Source organism: Lissotriton helveticus, chromosome 11 (assembly GCF_964261635.1).
Source record: "Lissotriton helveticus chromosome 11, aLisHel1.1, whole genome shotgun sequence".
Classification (NCBI taxonomy): domain Eukaryota; kingdom Metazoa; phylum Chordata; class Amphibia; order Caudata; family Salamandridae; genus Lissotriton; species Lissotriton helveticus.
In genome coordinates this window covers 550,498,998-550,520,404 of record NC_136072.1, presented here as the reverse complement: position 1 = coordinate 550,520,404, position 21,407 = coordinate 550,498,998, and the positions used below count along the sequence as shown (strand labels likewise).

At 49.8% G+C, this 21,407-nt stretch overlaps 1 protein-coding gene across 1 annotated transcript in view; it reads left to right on the top strand.

Moving 5' to 3' along the window:
• Nucleotides 1–21,407, top strand: part of LOC144791581 (metal cation symporter ZIP14-like) — a 259,836-nt gene that overhangs the window by 176,942 nt on the left and 61,487 nt on the right. Inside the window, exon 6 of the mRNA XM_078666302.1 lies at nt 16,471–16,659. Coding sequence (XP_078522428.1) covers nt 16,471–16,659 — 189 coding nt within the window. The remainder of the gene's footprint in view (nt 1–16,470; nt 16,660–21,407) is intronic.

Sequence of the window (21,407 nt, the reverse complement as noted above, 5' to 3'; positions counted from 1 at the left end):
ATCGCCATTATCCACAGGAACACCATCAAAATCACAACCAGCTCCGACGACAATCTTGCTACCACCGAACATCTCCACTTTCAGATCCACACCGACCCCAGGACCACACTGAGAGGCACCCTCATCTACAGGCCTCCAGGCTCCCGCACCCAATTCAGCGACGACATCACGGACTTCATCAGCCCACACGCCCTAGCCTCCGAGAACTACATTCTTCTAGGAGACCTCAACTACCACCTTGAAAACAAACACAACAGCAACTCCAACACCATCCTGGACAACCTGGCCAACCTCGGACTCAAACAACTTGTGGACACCCCCACCCATGTAGCCGGACACACGCTCGACCCTATCTTCACATCCAGCAAGCACATCTCCTTCGATCGCACCACAACTCTCCACTGGACGGACCACAGCTGTGTACACTTCAGCTACAAAACCTCCCTTACCCACAATCGTCCTCAACCTATTCCTCCGAGAAACTGGAACAAAATCACCTCCGACCAACTCCTCACATCACTCAACCAAAACCCTCCCACCCTCTCATTGGACCCAGACCAAGCGGCCACCAAACTCACCAAACTCAAGCAATGGATCACCCACAGCACTGACGAATTAGCACCCCTGAAAAAGCACCAGATCAATTCAGCCAGCAAAAAGGCTCCCTGGTTCAATGACGACCTTAAAAATTCCAAGAAGCTATGCCGCACTCTGGAGAAGATATGGAGAAAAAACCCAACCTCAGACAACATGGCCTCCCTCAAGTCAACCACCCGCAAACACCACCAACTGATTCGATCTGCTAAGAAAGCAGCATTCAAGGACCGTCTAGACAACAACACCCACAACAGCAAGGAACTCATCAACATCGTCAAAGAATTTACCAACCCCACCGCAGCATCTAACGACATCACCCCCTCCCAAGACCTCTGCGACGCGTTATCCTCCTTTTTCTACAACAAAATTGCCGACATCCACAATAGCTTCGAGAATTCTCCCAAGGATCAACCCTCCCCACCCCCCCCCCCCCCCCCCAGATCCTACTCCGCCAACTAACATCCTCAGCGCCTGGAACCCAATTACCACTGAAGACACCATTCGCCTCATGAACTCAATCCACTCGCCCACTGACCCCTGCCCCCACCACATCTTCAACAAAGCTGACTCCATCATCGCACCCCATCTCCGTGATGTCATCAACTGCTCGTTCAACTCCGCCACCTTTCCAGAAAGCTGGAAACACGCCGAACTCAGCGCCCTTCTGAAGAAACCCACAGCAGACCCCTCTGAACTTAAAAACTACAGACCCATATCCCTCCTCCCATTCCCGGCCAAAGTCATCGAGAAAGCCGTCAACAGCCAACTCGCCGCCTTCCTTGAATCCAACAACTCCCTTGATCCATCTCAATCTGGATTCCGAGCCAAACACAGCACCGAAACCGCCCTCATTGCAGCGACCGACGACATCCGAACACTCCTGGACAACGGAGAAACAGTGGCCCTCATCCTACTCGACCTATCCGCCGCTTTCGACACAGTCTGCCACAGCACCCTCATACATCGCCTCAGCAGCATCGGCATAAAAGAAAAAGCCTTGAACTGGATCACCTCATTCCTCGCTGGGAGAACTCAGAGTCCGACTTCCCCCATTCTACTCAGAGGCCACCGAAGTAATCTGCGGCGTACCTCAAGGATCCTCACTCAGCCCCACCCTCTTCAACGTCTACATGAGTCCTCTTGCCTCCATTGCGCGTCAACACAACCTCAGCATCATCTCTTATGCCGACGACACCCAGTTAATCCTCTCCCTCACCAAAGACCCCAACACCGCCAAAACCAATCTTCACGAAGGCATGAAGGAAGTAGCCGATTGGATGAAACTTAGCCGCCTAAAACTCAACTCAGACAAGACGGAGGTACTCATCCTGGGATCTTCCCCCTCGGCTTGGGACGACTCCTAGTGGCCTTCCGCGCTGGGCACAGCACCCACACCCACTGACAATGCTCGTAACCTTGGTTTCATCCTGGACTCCTCTCTCTCGATGTCCAGACAAGTCAACACCGTCTCGTCCTCCTGCTTCAACGTACTTCGCATTCTCAAAAAGATCTTCCGCTGGATCCCCCTCGAGACAAGAAAGACTGTCACCCACGCACTGGTCACGAGTCGACTGGATTATGGCAACACACTTTACGCCGGAATCACAGCAAAATCACAGAAAAAACTCCAGCGCATCCAAAACGCGTCAGCGAGGCTCATATTAGACATCCCACGCCAAGATCACATCACCGAACATCTAAAAGACCTCCATTGGCTCCCCGTTAACAAAAGAATGACTTTCCGCCTTCTCACCCACGCACACAAGGCCCTCTACAATCTAGGTCCCGAATGCCTCAACACTCGACTGTCCTTCTACAAACCCACCCGCCAACTTAGATCGTCCAATCCTGCCCTCCCCGCAGTCCCGCACATCCGGAAATCCGCCATGGATGGCAGATCCTTCTCCTTCCTGGCTGCCAAGACCTGGAACTCACTCCCCACCTACCTCCGCCTTACTCAGAACCACATCTCTTTCAGAAAAGAACTCAAAACCTGGCTCTTCGACAAATAGCGAACCCCTTCCCATAGCGCCTTGAGACCCTCTGGGTGAGTAGTGCGCTCTACAAATGCCTGAACTTGAACTTGAACTTAAGGCATTATACTGGCATTATAAATGACAATGCCTTTTATTTATGTTTTGAAAACCAAAATATAAATAAAAGGCATTGCCATTTACAGTGCCAATAGCTCATATTTGCATAAATGCGACACCTATTGCATCGCAAATGCTTGTTACATTTTCTGTTCCGTACGTTCCCTATTGCATCGCATCATTCATGCTTACTTGTTTCTTTTTCCCCTTTTCATTTTTCATCATCCCTTCATTCTTAAATTCTCATGTATTCTTATTTGTTTTCTTTACTATTCATGTTTCTTCCTTTAAGTTTTCTTTTTACTATATGTTTCATTTTGTGTGGCTGTTGTTGCTCTTTTTCATTTTAATTGGGAATCCTGCACCAATTTATTCTATTCATGGAAGAGGTGTGGCGCCGCGGCCAGGGCGACTGACGCTGGAATCTGGGGATCACGGTTCGATCCCCGGCTCCGGCAGCAGGTTAGCCCAGCACCATGTGACTCTGGGCAATAGCTTGCTTAATCTTCCCGACGGCCCCCAGCGCCTAGAGACCCTAACGGGTGATTATGCGATTTACAAATGTGGATTATTATTTATTATTATGTTCTTCCTTTCTGCATGTCCTTTAGCCATTTTTTTCTTATTTCTTTTTACATTTGCGTTTTCTTTTTTATTTTCCTTTCTTTTTTCACTTTCTGTCTCCCTTTATTTGCTTCTCTTTCTTTCAATTTTTTTCTCGATTTCCTCCTATTAAAATGTATTTCTTCACTTTTATCTTGCACACGGTTTGTGTCCTTCCAACCCCTGATTATTCTTATTATTCCCCATGCCTCATTTGTCCTAGCTCTTTCTTTTTTGTTCTGCAGCTCCATGAACGGCAGGGTAGGACCCTCTGGGTAGCACAAACAGAGCCACGGAACCCCTCGAGCCTGCCATGACATAGCGCACTGAGCGGGCTTTGAAGCGCTAATAGAATATATCATATTTCACCGCCAGCCCAGCCAATCTCTCGGCACTCACCCCACTCTTCCTGACCGGGAAATAATTGCGTCTAACGGGAGGTCTTCAGGGTGCAAGGGACAGAGCTGGACTTTCTCTCTCCCCTTAATTCCTTCCCCTCCCGTTTCCTCCTCACCCCTTATTTCTTTTATATTCATGTCCGTCCTTGCTCTAAATTATGATTTTAAAATCTTGTTTACCCTCACTGAGTGGGAATGGCGCTTCGGTGGCCTTGTGCACCTGTGGGATTAGACTCAGAGTTTGTACTCACACTGCGATATGTAAGTGCAGGGAGTGCTGACCAGGGCAAGAGAGACTCCTGCTCCCGGAGTGTGTGTGCAGGTCCTGGGTGTTCACTCACACTGAGCAGGGCGGTAGCCAGTGTGTCACGGGCCCTGGTGCCAAGAAGGAAATGGGCCCCACTGGCTGCTGTTTGAACTGTGAAATACAAGAATAATCGGGGTTCAATGGGCCCACAGGCCCCAAAGCAGTGGTGCCACTGCATGCACATGCTGCATCTGCTTCGAAAGGTACCGAGCTGTCTGAAGTGAAGCTCAGTGAGCTTGGTGCTGGTTCACTGCTGAGACCAGACCCTGAACAAGACCCCTGAGCGAGTGGAGTGGAGTGCAAGATGACTCACCCGGGTCTGTGGGTTCAGGCACTGATTATATCCACTCACACTGAGCAGCGTGAAGTGCTGGGAGTGACCCTCAGAGAGACACCTGCATCCCGTCTGTGGGATCACACCCGAGTGGTCACTTGCACTGAGCTAAGTGAAGTGCAGTGTCGCACGAGCTTCAGTGGAGTCAGGCAGACCCTAAGTGGTCACTCATACCGGTGTGGCGCGCCGTTCAGTGAGTTCCTCTCAGGTTCACTCCTGAACTCGCATCCGTCGGATCGGACCTGCGATGTTCCCTCCCCAGGATTAGCATCTTGAATCAAACAGTGTCTTGGGAGCACACGGGGCAGCAACAGTAATTCATAGGGCTCTGATATAACCAAAACCATATATGCGGACCCTTAAGGGTCGGGCCCCCATGCTGGGCTGTCTTTTCTGAGCTGAGCTCGGCAGGGTTCCTTCTAAGTGCTCAGAATGTGCCATTGCTCAAGCAGGCGCTGTGCAGCCAGACAGAAGCTTCAGCGCCAGCAAGGTAAGAGGGAGCTTGCTGCGCTCCCACCAGTGCCAGCTGCAAAAGCACTTTACACTTACAGCTTCATCGCATAAATGTGTGTATCTTCGATCTCTTATCTTTATGGGGCCATGTGTTTCTAATTAGCGTTGAGGCGCGCACTGACCCGACCTCTCAAAGGAAAAAAATCTTGACAAACTAAGATTTTTTTCCTTTGACAGTGCGCTCCTCCACACAAATTAGAAACACATGGCCCCCATGAAGATAAGAAAGTGCTTTGCGACAGCAGCAAAGCAGACTGTCCGGATCAGCCGGAGGAAACGGCGAAAGAGCATCAACAAAAAGAACGAATTTCCAGTGGCAGGCTACTGTTTAGCATAAACGGTGACGCCAACCAATGAAAATGAGGGGCGGGGCTTCAAGTACACCATCTCAAATCTACTCTCTTACAATAGCTCTCGCCCAGCGAGCAGCGCTTTGCGCTGCAACGCCAGGCGAGGCCTAAAAACTTTAGAGCAATATGCAGCTACCGCTTCTACTACAAAGATTACAGGAGCACAAGCATTGGGGACTCCATGTTCTATCAAATGTGCATATGCCGCAGTTCAGCAGTTGAACACTATAGGTTGCGCCATTCCGAAAGGAAGATGGATTCAAAGTGTAACACAAACTGGGTTTAATCCTTTTAATAGTCCTGCTTGAAAAAACTGAAGAAGTAGGTACTCACTAAATACTGTGGAGGAGAATTCACCAACACCATGGACGTCTCCGATAAAAGGGGCGAGGTTATTGTGGACAAGTAAAAGCACTATTCAGGGTTTCCACAAATAAGTACCGTATCAAAACATTGGTGGCGCCATGGTGCAGGGATTCTGCTCAGGAAGAGAACTGTGCCTGGAACCAAAGAACATCAATATGTAGGGACTGAGTCACCATACCACCTCAGTATCTACGAGCCCGGGTCCGAATAGCTATAGTGCTCACTTGTCCTCCTTACCTTTCCAGAGAGACAAGTGGTTTGGCACCCCAGAACACAACCCTATCGCCCCTCTCAGGGATCGCGGTAACAGGACACACCCTTTCGCTCTCTCACTCCTACCTGTACACCATAAAAGAGAGACACAAATGAAGTTTACAATGTGCTCTAAGATGCAATAATTGCGACACAATTAGAAAACAAATACATGTCAATAATATCATCAGCATGGTTAATAAACCATATACAATAAAGAGCCCTGTCGTGTTATCTGACAGATCGTCTTAAACCCTCCCCCACTACTAAAGCTAAGCAATTATAGATTATAGCTCCCTGGGTTTATTGGCGGACCCCGTACTTTAGCATGCATGGGTAGATGTTCTACTTCTCAGCGGACGCAGCACTCTTGTTTCAGAACCAGGGGGTGGGGGGTTTAGGACGATAGCTAGTTGCCACGCCACCCTCTCGACTGAGCAAGGAGTACTCTGCTTACTCAACCCCGTCGGCATTGATCTATTATATCTGGGGTCTCTAACTTTCAGCGCCGGCCTGACGAGGAGCAAAAGCCCTATGATGAAGCATGCCATCCTCCGGGGTGTGTGAGGGCAATCCGTAAGAGACCTGAATACTCCTTCACTTCAGGAACTGCACATTCATAAATGTTTCATACCTTAGTTAGGAGCACATGTGCAGGACCTGGGTAAAAAAGCTCCCGGCCTCCCAACAGACCGGATCAAGTGTCTCCAGGCCTACTGCCCACACAGATCCTATGGACCTTGACCCTTATCAAGGAGGCCTCAACTTGTCTACAACTACGACCAACCAGCTGTTCAGAGGCTCGGTTGGTACTGCTCCAGATTACCACATCTGATCGGAATCAGTTAGATAGTAGTATTCTTCCTGGTAGTTCCACCACATCTAGATCGCCCTGAAGAAGTTCATTTTAATGAACGAAACGCGTTGGCTGGAATTCAGTTCTGTCGGATGACTTTGAAAATAAAAAAAATCACCTTTTTTTTTTTTTTTTGCAACAACTTTGAGTGAATATACTTACTGTAGTGCACCACCTGGGTAGTGCACCACTCCAAATTCTGGTGCAGTTCTTCACAGTGCTCCACCCATCTTAGTTGTTGGCCTTTGTTGACCATCATTGTCTTCTCAGCTTCATCTTTAACAGGTCTTTAACTCGCTTGTTGTATCTACCGGAGAGTTTCCTTGTTATGTCTTAGAGTTCTTTCAAGCTTTCGGCTTCCTGAGCTTCTGTGACAAGACCATTGATGAATCTTCACTTGTCTGCTCTTAAGCTTCTCTTTGCATCCTTGTTGGTTTTGGTGTATTCGCTTTGAACTTTTGGATTTTGCAGAGAGTCTAGATGGAAATACATTCTTTATGCTGGTGTTTCTTGGGACCCGCTACCTCCTGGCATGTTTATGTCACTGTTCTTTTGATTTTCTCCCATTGGCTTTCTACTCGGTCTCTGTCGTCCTCTAGTTCTTGTAGGACTGGAAACTTTACTGAGGGTGACTGAGTATTCACTCTGTTTCGGTGCATCTTTGAAGAGGGTGGTGATATACCGCTGGCATTTGTTTGTCGTTTCCATCAATGCTTTCTTCAGCTTTAGCCTGGCCACGACAAAGTGAGGTGATGGCCTCAGGCTAAATCCACTCTTCTCATCACTCTCACATCCTGCAGCGACCTCCAGTGGAACTTCTTGGCATTGCAGATGTGGTCAATCTGATTGTCTGTTGAATGATCTAGTGACACACACGTTGCCTTGTGTATTCATTTGTGTGGGAATACACTAACACTTATCACCAGACCGTTCAGGGCACAGAGATATGCAAGCCTTTCACTATTCTCGTTCATGACGCCAAGGCCATGGTTTCCCATGACTTCATTTTACTCAGTGTTATCACTTCCAATCGTGGCATTAAGGTTCCCCATCATTATTGTGTTTTTCTTTGTGCGGAAAGTTGCTGGGATGATTTTCGTACCCTGGGTTTCCCATCCAAGCGGAGCTCTGTTGGCAGCTGTCACTAGAATCAGTGCTATTCCCCGAGTATGTGGGGCGTTCATTTCCTCGTGTCCAAAATACAGCAGCATTCCTCCTGGAGACCTTCTTTTCTGTCTGGACAGTATCCATCTGGTCTCGCTGATGCCAAGCAGGGCACGCTTGCATTTTTTCACCTACCTGTGTAGTGTCATCGACAAGCAGGGTGGCACAGATGCCGATGTCAAGGCAAGAATCCTCAAAGCAATGGCTGCCTTTATTTGTATAAAGAAGATCTGCCTTTTCGGACGTGGTGGGTCCGTCCTCCGACATGGGAATGGCGGAGATCGCACTAATACCGAAGCCAGGGAAGGACCCTGCGCTATGTGCCTCCTATCGGCCTATTGCCCTCTTAAACACCGACCTGAAGATCTATACCAAGATCCTGGCTAAGCGATTAGACCCGTACATGCCGGGGTTGGTGAATCCGGACCAAGTGGGGTTCATCCGAGATCGACAGGGGGCCGACAACGTGCGCAGACTGGCCCACCTGGTGGGCAAGGTGCGACATTGGGATATCCCTGCATGCCTTCTCTCGCTTGACGTAGAGAAGGCCTTCGACCGGGTGGACTGGTCCTTCTTGAAGGAGGTCCTCCGGAAGATGGGCCTTGGCCCCAAAAGGATAGCGAGCGTCATGGCCCCGTACCTGGGACCACAGGCCAGGATCAGGGTAAACGGCCAGTTAACACCTCCACTGGCGATCCACCGAGGCACGAGGCAGGGATGCCCGCTCTCGCCACTCCTGTTTGCCCTGGCAGTGGAGCCCCTAGCGGCACTGATCAGACGTGACCCCAGAATACATGGCATAGCCCATGGGGGGAGGGTCAATAAGGTGGCGCTCTTCGCGGATGACCTGATTCTCACTCTCGCTCACCCTCGGGCATCTCTACCTGCGGCCCACGACGTCCTCTGCCTCTATGAACGGGCGTCGGGACTCAAAATAAACCACACTAAGTCCTGGGCGCTCAACCTCACTGCGCCTACCGAGGACGTCCTCTTCCTAAAAGAGGCTGTGCCCTACCAATGAGCGGAGAGCCATATCAGATACCTGGGCCTCGCCCTTACTCCTCACTTAGACTCCTGGACTTCGGTGAATTGGACGGAATGCCGCAAAGCGGTGATGGAGGATCTTAGGAAATGGAAACCTCTGATGATATCCTGGCTGGGGCGCCTCAATGCAGTCAAGATGTCAATCCTCCCTCGCATCCTATACGTATTTCAATGCCTGCCCACCCCTATTCCTCTGCACTGTATTCGGAGTCTCCAGCGCGAGATCACATCCTTTATCTGGGGGGGGAAACGCCCCCGGTTCTCCCAAAAGGTCCTCATGGAGCCGAGAGACAGAGGAGGCTTGGCATGCCCCAACTTGGTGCATTATTACTGGGCGGCGCACCTCCGCTTTGTGGTGGAATGGGGCGCACGCGAAAGTGATAAACACTGGTTCCATATGGACCGGGCGGTCACGGGACGTACCATATGGGACCTACCCTGGCGTCCACGGGCAGCGCGCTCCAGAAGCGCATACCTTGCAACCCCCACGAAAACGGTGCTGGACATCTGGGATGGCATAGCAGTGACAAGAGGTTTGACGTCGTTCCCGTCCCCGCATACCCCGATAGCAGGGAATCCGCATTTCCCCCCGGCCCATCGGACTCGGGCGTTTGATAAATGGACTCCGGGGGATTGTAGAGTAGCTGGAGACCTCTTCCTTGAGGGCATGCCTAAAACCTGGAAAGACTGCAGGGAGGAATTCCGGGTGCCATCACAGGCTAGCCTTCAATATACACAGCTACGCCACTGGACTACCAGCGACGAAATGTACCAAGCAGCTACTCGAGCATACACGCCCTTTGAGAAGCTGGCGCGCTCTCTCGGGGGCCTGAAGAGGCTAATCTCCCAAATATATAACATACTGCAGCACCCTACATTGGCGCCAGCGCATCCCTATCAGAGGAAATGGCAATCAGCATCGGGCACAGACATTGACCCCTCTCAATGGAGCAGATTATGGCGGGATATACCCAAGATATATCGCAGCATCCCGCAGAGGGAAAATGCTTACAAGCTACTTACACAATGGTACTACACCCCTCTTCGCCTTAGTCAGATGTTTCCCAATGCTTCCCCGATGTGCTGGAGGTGTAAATCTGCGACTGGTGACTTTGTGCATATATGGTGGACGTGCCCGACCCTTGCTGTGTTCTGGAAGGAGGTGCTTAGCCATATTAAGAGGGTGCTGGGGTTCCCTCTGTCCGAAGAAGTGAACACGATCCTACTTGGCATACGCCCCGCTGCGCTCAAGGCACTTACCCGCGGCGACTGGATCCTCACACTCCAAATGCTGGGTGCCGCTAAACAACTCATTGCATTGTACTGGAAGCGAATAGAGGCGCCACCCATAGCTTCTTGGTTTGTGCGCCTTTGGCAGGTCCTTGCGATGGAGCTCCTTACAGCGCGGCTGCAGGCGCAGGCTACACGCTTCAAGGCGGTATGGGAGCCTTTGGTGTGGCACCTCTGCTCTATAGAACATGCGCGACACATGCCCACTAGACTCCGCACTCTGCATCTATTTGAGGACGCGCTTGTCCCTAGAGATCCGGCCAGACTGCATCCCTGACCGCCAGGCGCAACGCAGCTGCGGCTACGGACACACATGGCCTCTCACCAGCTGTCCTCCGCCATACCGCCTATACCTGGCATCCTGTTTCCCCCCCACCTCTCTGTCCACATTTAGGATTTTCTGCCTTTCCCACTTTCTTTCTTCCTACTTGCCACTCTGGCACTTGTTTCTTTCTGAGATGGTTGCGCCCCGTTGGGCAGTTAGAGACAGATGGGCTATCTGCCCTTTGCATATCCTACTTACTAATGCGGATCACTTCTTGCCTGCTGCAAACATTTCGACACTGCATCTGCAAGCCATGCGGCCGGCCCTCCTGAGAGGGTTGTAGGCAAGGCGCTGTGTTAAAGCTTTTCCCCGGCCGCTCTGGCGCCCTACTCAAAGACCTATCTCTTACGCGGCCGGCCTCGATCTGAGGTTGTAGGCTTATCGCTGTGTTCAAAATAAAATAGACTTGAATATAAAGAAGGTCTGGAGCTTTAAAGACCTACCGCTGAAAACCAATATCAGACTTTTAACACCAACGTAAAATATATCCTTCTATATGGAGCAGAAACCTGGAGTACAGTGACGACCAACAACAAAGTCCAGACCTTCATCAACACCTGTCAGCGGAAAATCCTCCAAATCCGCTGGCTAAACACCATCAGCAACAACAACCTATGGCAGCAGTCTTCCCAACTCCCTGTTCATGAAGAAATCATGAAAAGAAATTACGGGCTGAATTTGTCACACCCTCTGCAAGCCCACATCAAACAATCAATCAATCAATCATGACATTTGTATAGCGCGCTACTCACCCGGAAGGGTCTCAAGGCGCTGGTGGGGGGCGGAGTGGGGTGGGGGGAGGGGGGATGGATACGTTACTGCACGAACAGCCAGGTCTTGAGTTGCTTCCTGAAGGAAAGATGGTCCTGGGTCAACCGAAGGTGGATGGGGGGAGGGAGTTCCAAGTCTTGGCTGCCAGGTAGGAGAAGGATCTTCCTCCGGTGGTGGTTCTGCGGATGCTTGGTACGGCGGCAAGGGCGAGGCTGGTCGATCGTAGCTGGCGGGTGGGCGTATAGAAAGTCAGGTGGTCGTTGAGGTACTTGGGGCCCAGGTCGTGGAGAGCCTTGTGTGCGTGGGTGAGGAGCCTGAACGTGATCCTCTTGCTGACGGGGAGCCAATGCAGGTCTCTCAGGTGGCCGGAGATGTGGCTGTGTCGGGGGATGTCCAGGATGAGTCGTGCGGAGGCGTTCTGGATGCGTTGGAGTCTTTTCTGCAGTTTGGCTGTGGTTCCGGCGTAGAGGGTGTTCCCGTAGTCCAGTCGGCTGGTGACGAGTGCCTGGGTGACCGTCTTCCTGGTCTCGGTGGGAATCCAGCGGAAGATCTTACGGAGCATGCGCAGGGTGCTGAAGCACGACGAGGAGACGGCGTTGACTTGTCTGGTCATCGAGAGGGAGGAGTCCAGGATGAAGCCCAGGTTGCGTCCGTGGTCCGTTGGCTTGGGTGCGGAGCCCAGGGCAGGGGGCCACCAGGAGTCGTCCCAGGCGGCGGGCGATGATCCCAGGATCAGGACCTCCGTCTTGTCTGAGTTCAGTTTCAGGCGGCTGATCTTCATCCATTCCGCGACGTCTTTCATTCCTTCCTGGAGGCTGGCTTTTGCAGTGGCGGGGTCGTTGGTGAGGGAGAGGATCATCTGGGTGTCGTCGGCGTAGGAGATGATGTTAAGGTTGTGTTGGCTTGCGATGGCAGCGAGAGGGCTCATGTAGACGTTGAAGAGGGTGGGGCTGAGTGAGGATCCTTGTGGTACGCCGCAGATTACTTCGGTGGCCTCGGATCTGAACGGGGGGAGGCGGACTCTCTGGGTTCTTCCGGTGAGGAACGAGATGATCCACTCCAGTGCCTTCTCTTGGATTCCGATGTTGCGGAGGCGCTGTGGGTGCGGTGGCAGACAGTATCGAACGCTGCGGAGAGGTCCAGGAGTATGAGGGCTGCTGTTTCCCCATTGTCGAGCAGGGATCTGATGTCATCGGTGGCTGCGATCAGGGTGGTCTTGGTGCTGTGGTTGGCTCCGAAACCGGACTGCGAGGGGTCGAGGGATCCATTCGTCTTGACGAAGGCGGCGAGCTGTATGTTGACGGTCTTCTCGATGACTTTGGCGGGAAAAGGGAGGAGCGAATGGGGCGGAAGTTCTTGAGATCGGTGGGGTCCGCTGTTGGTTTCTTCAGGAGGGCGCTGAGCTCGGCGTGCTTCCAGCTCTCCGGGAAGGTGGCGGTGTGGAAGGAGGTGTTGATGATGTCCCGTAGATGGGGTGCGATGATGGAGTCGTCCTTGTTGAAGACGTGGTGGGGGCAAGGGGGCAAGGGTCGGTAGGTGATCCGGAGTGGATGGTGTTCATCGTGCAGGTGGTGTCTTCGGTGCTGACCGGGGTGCAGTTGCAGAGGGTGGTGGTGGTAGGGTGCGTTGGTTCGGCGGGTGGGTGCATGGTTGGTGCGTCGAAGCTGTTGTGGATATCTGTGATCTTGCGGTGGAAGAACGAGGCGAGAGAGTCGCAGAGGTCTTGCGAGGGGGTGATGTAGTTGTTTCCGGCGATGGGGTTGGAGAGCTCTTTGACGATGCTGAAGAGTTCCTTGCTGTCGTGGGCGTTGTTGTCCAGTCGTTCTTTGAATGCTGTCTTCTTGGTGGTGCGGATCAGCTGGTGGTGCTTGCGGGTGGCGTGCTTGAGGGCGGTCATGTTGTCTGTGGTCTGGTCATGGCGCCAGGCTTTCTCGAGGGTGCGGCAATTCTTCTTGGAGTCCTTGAGTTCGTCGGTGAACCAGGGGGTTTTCTTGCTGCCGGGTCTGTTGGGGGGGTTCTTTAGTGGTGCGAGGTCGTCGGCGCAGGCGGTCAGCCACTGTGTGAGGTTGCTGGCTGCTTCGTTGGGGTCCGTTGTGCTGGCGGGCGGGTTCTGGCTGAGGGAGGTGGTGAGCTGCTCGGCGGTGATCTTGCTCCAGCTCCGGCGAGGCGCCTGTTGTGGGTGGTGGAGGGTCGTGTTTCTCCTGAAGCTGAAGTGGACGCAGCTGTGATCTGTCCAGTGAAGTCCGGTGGAGTGGCTGAAGGAGATGTGCTTGCTGGCGGAGAAGACGGGGTCAAGCGTGTGGCCGGCGTAGTGGGTGGGGGTGTTCACCAGTTGCTTGAGTCCGAGGTTGGCGAGGTTGTCCAGCAGGGTGGTGGTGTTTCTGTCGTTGTTGTTCTCCAGGTGGAAGTTGAGGTCCCCTAGGAGGATGTAGTCCGTGGAGGAGAGGGCGGGCAGGCTGATGAAGTCTGTGATGTCTTTGCTGAATTGTGTGCGTGGTCCCGGGGGTCTGTAGATGAGGGTGCCTCTGAGGGTCGTCTTGGGGTCGGTGTGTATCTGGAAGTGGAGGTGTTCGGCAGCGGTGAGCGTGTCGTTGCAGTTGGTCGAGATGCGGATGGTGTTCCTGTGTACGATGGCGATGCCTCCTCCGGTCTGGTTGACGCGGTCTCTCCCAATGATCTTGTATCCGTCTGGGATGGCTATGGCAATGTCAGGGGCTGAGGAGGCGTTCATCCAGGTTTCTGTGAGGAAGGCGACGTCTCGTGATGTTGTGTCGAGCAGGTTCCAGAGTTCGACGGTGTGTCTGTGGACGCAGCGGGTGTTGAGCAGGATGCACTTGAGGTGGTTGCTGCTGGTGCTCGGCTTGTAGGGTGCGGTGCCGGTCCGGTGGCAGGTGAATTTGCAGGCTTGGCAGGTGAAGGGTCCGTGGGTGCATTTCGGGGTGGCTCAGTAGCAGGCGGTGTTCCGTCCGGAGTTGAGTGCGATGAGGGTGGCGGCGTCGTAGGTCCGTCGTGAGGTCTGGCGGCGTCGGGTACCAGGGTTTCTGGCGCTGGGCGCAGTCCAGGCACGGACGGGCGTAGACGGGCTTGCCTTTGGCGCGCCTTCGACGCACAATCGGCGCGCCCGCTGCGCGTCCGTGCGGTCTCCATTGAAGGCCAAGTGGGAGGGAGGATCAGCTGGGAGGCGGGAGCGGGGTGGCCAGTGGGGACACAGGAAAAAAAGGGGGCGGGCCGTGATGGAGCAGCGGCGGGAGACGGGGAGCGGAGGGGGGTCACACCAGGGGAGACAGCAGCAGAATCGCTAACCCTGCACAAAAAATAAGGGAAATACAGTGAAATGCCAACAAGCAGGAGGGAAATACAAAGAGGCACAGGAGGGCAAACGAAACGAAGGGAATAGCGAGCAGCAGGGGAAATACAGTACAGTACAGAAATACAGTGAAATATCAGACAGGCAGAAGGAGAATACAAGGGGGCACAGGAGGGCAAAACGTAACGACTGGAAGAGCGAGCAGTAGCAGCAAGGGGGCACCGAGGTCAGGGCGGACCTGAGGTGCTGGGGCACAGAATCGCCTGCAGCTGGAGGGCTGCGCGGCGTGGGGGTGTCCTGAGGTCACCACCAGTTAAGCCCTCACCTGGGACACTCAAGGGAAAAGGAAAAGAGGAAGGCCAAGATATACTTGGCCTCGAGGCTGACTGCAAGATGAGGTGCACCTGGAGTCAGATAGAAAGAAAAGCTCTGGACAGAAATGGCTGGAGAGTTCTGGTTGATGCCTATAACCCATGGGGTGTAGTAGGCATAAGTAAGTACGCAGTTCCTCCCAAGAAGCCTCAGTGATGCATGGGGACCTTATCCGGCTACAGTTCAAATGTCTTGAGCAGCAGCATCATGCAGTCCATAGTCAAACACTGGGAAAACTCACACAATCTTGACTTTTAAGTCTGTAGGTACCCAGTACCCTAGATGTGTTTTAGCAATCCTGTGACGCTCTTAAGTGTTTCAATAAATAGAGGCTAGTTATTTGACATGCTGTTGACTTTAAGTTCGGATTTACTTAAATGGCATAGGAAATAAGACCACTTTGAAAAGCATTGGACCAGTATTAACATTGACAAATAGAAACAATGGACCAGCCAGTGGAGCATCCAAGTGGAGCATCCATACAAAGTTGTTATTTTGAAGCACATAACATATTGGTAGGCAAGGCTGATATGTAATACATTTATAAAAGGATTGGGTAGATGAGCAATATTGAGAGAGTTGCAGAGAGGCTTTATGGATGGAAAAGGGATCTACTCTGCTGAGCAGAGGATCTACTGACTACCTCATATGTTACTCTGCCCTTAGATTCGGTCTGCTGCAACACACCTGGCCCTATTACTGTCTTTTGCATCAGCCTGTTGCCACATATTGCCCACCTACCTCTTTTAGCTCTACAATCAACGTGGTTATCTAGAGTATGATCAATTACACCGAATGTTTAAACCTAACCAAGAAGCTGTTTCATTGGAAAGCAAGGCATAGAAGCTGCATTTTCTTGGTTTTTAAAATCTTTACATAGAATCATCAATTCCTGTCATCCACACTGATCTGTCAACCAGTTTTTTTCACAACCTTCCACAGCTGTACTGTACCCTTCCTCACCACGACAATAAATTCAACTTCTCTCTGTTGCAGTCTCCCCAAGAATAGTCTTTCATTAAGTACACCTGGCCTCCCTACTGAGAATGCTCCTCTCCAACTGTGGTTCAATCCACCTTCTCAAATGCTTCTATCCACATATTATTCACTACTCCTCCTCGAGAGTCTAGTTTCATTGCATCCATCCCTTTCTTCCCCCAACCATGTCGCACTCTCCTGTGAGACATGAAGTAGTGGCTGTGCCACCCTCTTCCTATAACTTTGATCTTTGGCCTGCATGAATATTTACAGATCTGCTTTCTAGTTTTACTGCCCTCCGGTGAGTCCCTTGTCTCATCTTCAGCATATTCGGAACATTGAGCCCCTGTGTTACCCCCAGGTGTCTGTAGCTTGCACTCAGGTCACCACTAGCTTCATTATCTTTCCTTTTCATTGTCTATTCGTGTAGTTCTCTGTGGGCATATGATCCTTTTCTTTGTATTGATACCTAGGGACTGCTATGTACTACTTCAAAACTCTTTCTCTGTGATCCATCTAACTTTCCATTACCCTTTTCCATTGCTTGTAGCACAGTCACGGGCACAGCCACTACACACCAGAGGGCCTTACCTCCAAGAAGGACCAGGAGGAGGGAGTGACCGAGAAGTTGCAAAATGGTGACATGGATTACATGATTGCGGCGCTGCATGCCAGTGAGTCAGAGATGAAGAGTCCAGCAGGTGATGGAAAGGTCATCGTAGGATCCCTTTCAATACAGGTGAGCCAGAGTGCCACAAGCAGATTCCAATTCTTGGAGGAGTTGCTCCCAATGTTGCAAGCAAATGTATTGAAAAATCCTACCAATTGTGGAAAATGCTGGTAGAAAGATTAATAGGACGAGAGCAAGGTTTACGCTTGAGGCAAAGTTAAGTAATACTATATTAACAAGAATACTAACTGTGGGTCTAACAACAACTATCTCTGTGTTCACATGTGTATATAATGCAACGGTGTGTAATCAAATAAAACTAGTAAGTTGCATAGGGACTAATCACTATGTGATATTGTTCCCATCAGTTATCTGTTCTGAACCGCCCTGGTCATCATTTGGGCCATTACACAGAGTGGAATGTCCACCCTGCACTTACAAGTGTCCTTACTAATGATAACTGAAAAGCAGTGCTGAACCAAAAAAGTGAGTGAAAGTGCTTACTATTAAAATTGGATAATGAATTTGAAAGAACCTCTTTTATTTGCGACATCAATTCATTTCCAAATTTAAAATATGTCAAATGCAAAGTAACAGTAGTTTAAACAAATATCTACTGCAAAATGTTTTCAGGTCGACATGTTTCTGCAGTTGTGTGACCCTAATGGTGTCTACTGCTTCTTCAGGACCAATAATTTACCTTGCTACTGCTTAAACAAACGGGTGAGTGCATAAGGGAACAAAAAAGATTTCACCTGATACGGTCCTCGCATCTCTGTTTAAGATGAAATCATATCCATGCGTCCCATTGTGAAATAGAAGGGAAAAAAACACATAACACAAAGATAGTGAAACAACAATTCACTTAGGAATGTTATCAATTAAATTAGCTGTATGGATTAGCCCATACTAGGTATGATGCAACATTACCTACCACTATATAAATTAATAGGGTTATCTCTCACTCACCTAGAGTATGGAGGATACGCGCCGCTCCTCACCTGGCTACAGCTCAGGAAAAAGGCGCATTGCTCTAATTAGAGAAACCAAAAATGAAAATGGTGAGGACCCCACACAGTAGCTGCTGTACACTGAATCTGCCAAAAATAGTTCCTAAATAGGTCTAATATCTTAATTCTATAGTTGACAGCTAATGGTGAATCTCGCTGTCCAATTACAAAGCATGTATTACGTAATACTTAAAGTAGTAGTTGTCGTCTACTTCTGATGGTCAGAAGCGAGCGTAATTGTTTTGCAAGCGAGGTTTGCTAGATATTCCCGCAAAACACTCGAAATCGACGGGGGTTCTCACCTGTCCGTCAATACGCCAAGCGGGCATCCGTGCTGTTTGGGGAGGCACTCGACCGCCCAACTTCGCGTCCTTATGAAGAGATGCGATCCAGATTGCCATCATCTCGTGATCGGTGGCGCATCGTTATGACGCACATGAGAGTAACCAACTCTCACTGGTCAGTGTTAGCGCGTCATACGTGTGCGCTCCAGAGGCTCATGGGAATAGTAGTCTCTAATGGTGTTTCTGTAGTATTATCGTAGTTTGACAGTTACTGAATAAAGGGTAAACTTGTAAAGATACAATCTCTTTCAAAACTATTGTTTTTTAAGTTATTTACGAGTGGAGATCTCTGCTCACTTATTTAAAGAATAAGGAATCAACCCCTCGCTGATATAACCAAATCCCATACCGTCTCCAGATTAATCAACATGATCATTTATACAATGTCAAAAGAGCCAGGTAAAACGGTTGTAGTTGACATTCCTATAGGCGTCAGCCTCTCCAATTATAAACAGGTAGTTCAGTCTTTTTTCAACTTTTTACAACGTGAATTGTGTACCTTGTCAATACTTAAAAAAGCAGTACTTAAAAAAGCAATACTTAGAAAAGCAATCTCCACGTTATTAATTCTATATATATCTGGGATGTATGTGCCTTAGCGTCAAATATCCAGTAGTCACTAAGCCCTTCTTCACTGTTTGAATAATACATTTACTTAAAAAATGCGCATTTTTGTTTGTGAAGTCTAGTACCACATAGAGGGTCATATGTCCTCAAGGATCACATGTACTGGAAAGGGCCAGATTGTTCTTATATGTACTGGAAATGACCAGATTGTTCTTACAAGGTCATCCAAGGGATATCTTCGTTGAGGCCGCATTTATCAGAATTCAAACGATATACCTATTTCTGCTCAATTTTGAATAGATGTTTTGAAATATCAGTGACGTGGGGAGGAATATATGGCTGTTCTAGCACGGTCCAGGTAAAATCAGTTGGTTTATGGCCCACAGTTAGGAAATGATTTGTGAGGCGGGTTGCTTGTTTCCTACACCTGATTGTGCTCTTGTGTTCTGATATTCTCGTTTTCACCTTCCTTGTCGTCATGCCAACGTACTTCAATTGGCAAGAGCACGTGATCAAATAGATAAGGTTGGTGCTATTACAATTTGTGAACCTCTTTTGTTCCCACCGTCGTGAAGTACCTATGTTGATATTGGTAGAGTGGGTAGTCTGTGGGCATGCCGCACATGTCCCGCATGGATGATGTCCCTCCACGGGGGGCAAATCCCAGAGAGTGCCAACTTGATGGACCTTTCTTGTTTTCGGTCTAGTGTGCACTAGACGGTCTCTCATGCTCGTCCCTCTCTTGTAGGCGAATAGTGGTTCAGGCAGTGTATCAGGACCAGTGTTCACAATTTTCCAATGCTTTTTTACGATTTTTTGTATAGCATTTGACCTTGTATTGAAGGTGTTTACAAATGTAATCCTTTCATTTTGGGGTTTCGGAGGTGTCAATTCAAGGAGTGATTCACGATTGTTGTTTGAAGCCCTCTTCTTGGACCTCCGAATCAACTTTTTTGGATACTTCTTCTGACACAGCCAGTTCTGAAGGGTGTCTGCATGTCTCTGGAAGCTTTCCTTCGTTGTACAATTACGTTGAATCCGTAAAAACTGACCAAAGGGCAGATTGTCCCTCCGTGCCTTTGGGTGACAACTGTCGTATTGCAGTAGAGAGTTGCGAGCCATAGGCTTCTTGTACAACTCGGAAATCAAACCTGTAGGGGTGGCTAAGATCAACAGATCCAAAAATGCTAAACTGGAATTAGAATACTCAACAGTAAAGCGCAGAAAACTGTTCTGTTCATTCAACCACTCATGGAACGTTTTTAACTCAGACTCTGTTCCATGCCATACGACAAAAATATCGTCAATATAGCGTTTCCAACTCTTCACAGATGTTATATGAGGGTTGGCCGGGGCAAGTACACAGTCCTGTTCAAACTTATGGACGTATAAATTTGCCAGGCTTGGGGCAAAAACGCTGCCCATACTGGTCCCAGATGTCTGGAGGAACACACTCTCCTCGAACCTGAAAAAGTTTTCTTTCATAGCCAAAGTGGCCAGATTCATGATGAAAGAGACTGGAGTGATGGAGTCCCATTCTTGTTGTCGTAGTAGCGCCTCGATCACATCAAGAGTCTCATTTTGGGGAATCGAGGTGTACAGGGACTCAACATCAAATGACACCAGTAAGTCTGTAGCCATGTCAAATTCAATGGTAGGGAGTGTCCTCAACAGATCTTTGGTGTCCTGGATGTAAGTTGGCATCAATTTTACCAAAGGGCGCAGAAAAAAATCGACAAAAGTCGATAAAGGTTCCAATAGAGACCCAATTCTGGAGATTATCGGACATCCTGGAGGTGGTCGTTTCTCTTTGTGAATCTTCGGGAGCACATAAAAATATGGCATCACCGGGTTAGATGTACTCAAGAAAGCCGCCTCAGAGGGAGTAACCCAACCTTCTGTTAATGCCTCTTCAACGAGATGCTTGATATCACTGGAGATTCTGTCTGTAGGATCTTCTGATAACAACCTATAGGAGTTGGTATCATTCAGTTGTCTCAGACATTCTTCTCTATAGGTAGTGGTGTCAAGAAGTACTATCGCGCCCCCTTTATCAGCGGGTTTGATAGTCACTGTATCATCTTGGGCTAATGCAGTTAGAGCTTGTTGTTCAACCCTTGGGAGGTTCATGTAGGGTTTGGTGGTATTCGCAAACAGATTATGAATATCATATTTCACAGCTTCTTCAAATGTAGTAACTTTAGTTGGTATAGTACTAGGTAGTGGTGTAAACGTTGAGGGTTTTTTTAAACCAGTGTTCAATCCTACCCTCTGGAAGTCTTCTGATTTGGAGAAGAAAAAGTGCAATCTGACCTTTCTAAAGAATTTTCCTAATTCAATTTGTGTCTCGAAAGGATCGCCAGTAGTAGTTTGCACAAAGCCAAGGCCCCGGTTGAGGACCTGTTTTTCAGTCGTTGTCAGCTCTTTGGAACTCAGATTGATAATCAAACTGTCCCCGAGCTCGATCCTGCTTGGTCTTGTGGGATCTGTTTCCCATTCCGTAGGCCCATCCCTTGTGGTGGGACATTCCACTGTACTAGGCCTCTGGACGCCCGTCTCCTTCCTCGTTGCCTTCCTTGGCCAAAGCCTAAAAAAGGCTGCATATTCTGGTTCTGCGGAAAAGGCATCGGGCCAAGAGGGCCCAACATCTGTGGTGGAAAAGGATCCCCCGTCATCCACGGGTTAGGTATCCACCACTGGTTGGATTGATTAGGTCCATAATTGTAGCCTCTCCAGTTCCTCTTGTTACCTCTACCTCGTTGTTGGTAGGTGGTGTTCCCCTGGTTGTTTGAATCAGAATCACTGGAAGTGTCTTCCGAAGTAGAAGTCCCATATGTGGACCCTCCTTTGCGTACATTTCTGTTGTAGGGGGGAGGTGTATAAGTGTCACTGGTGT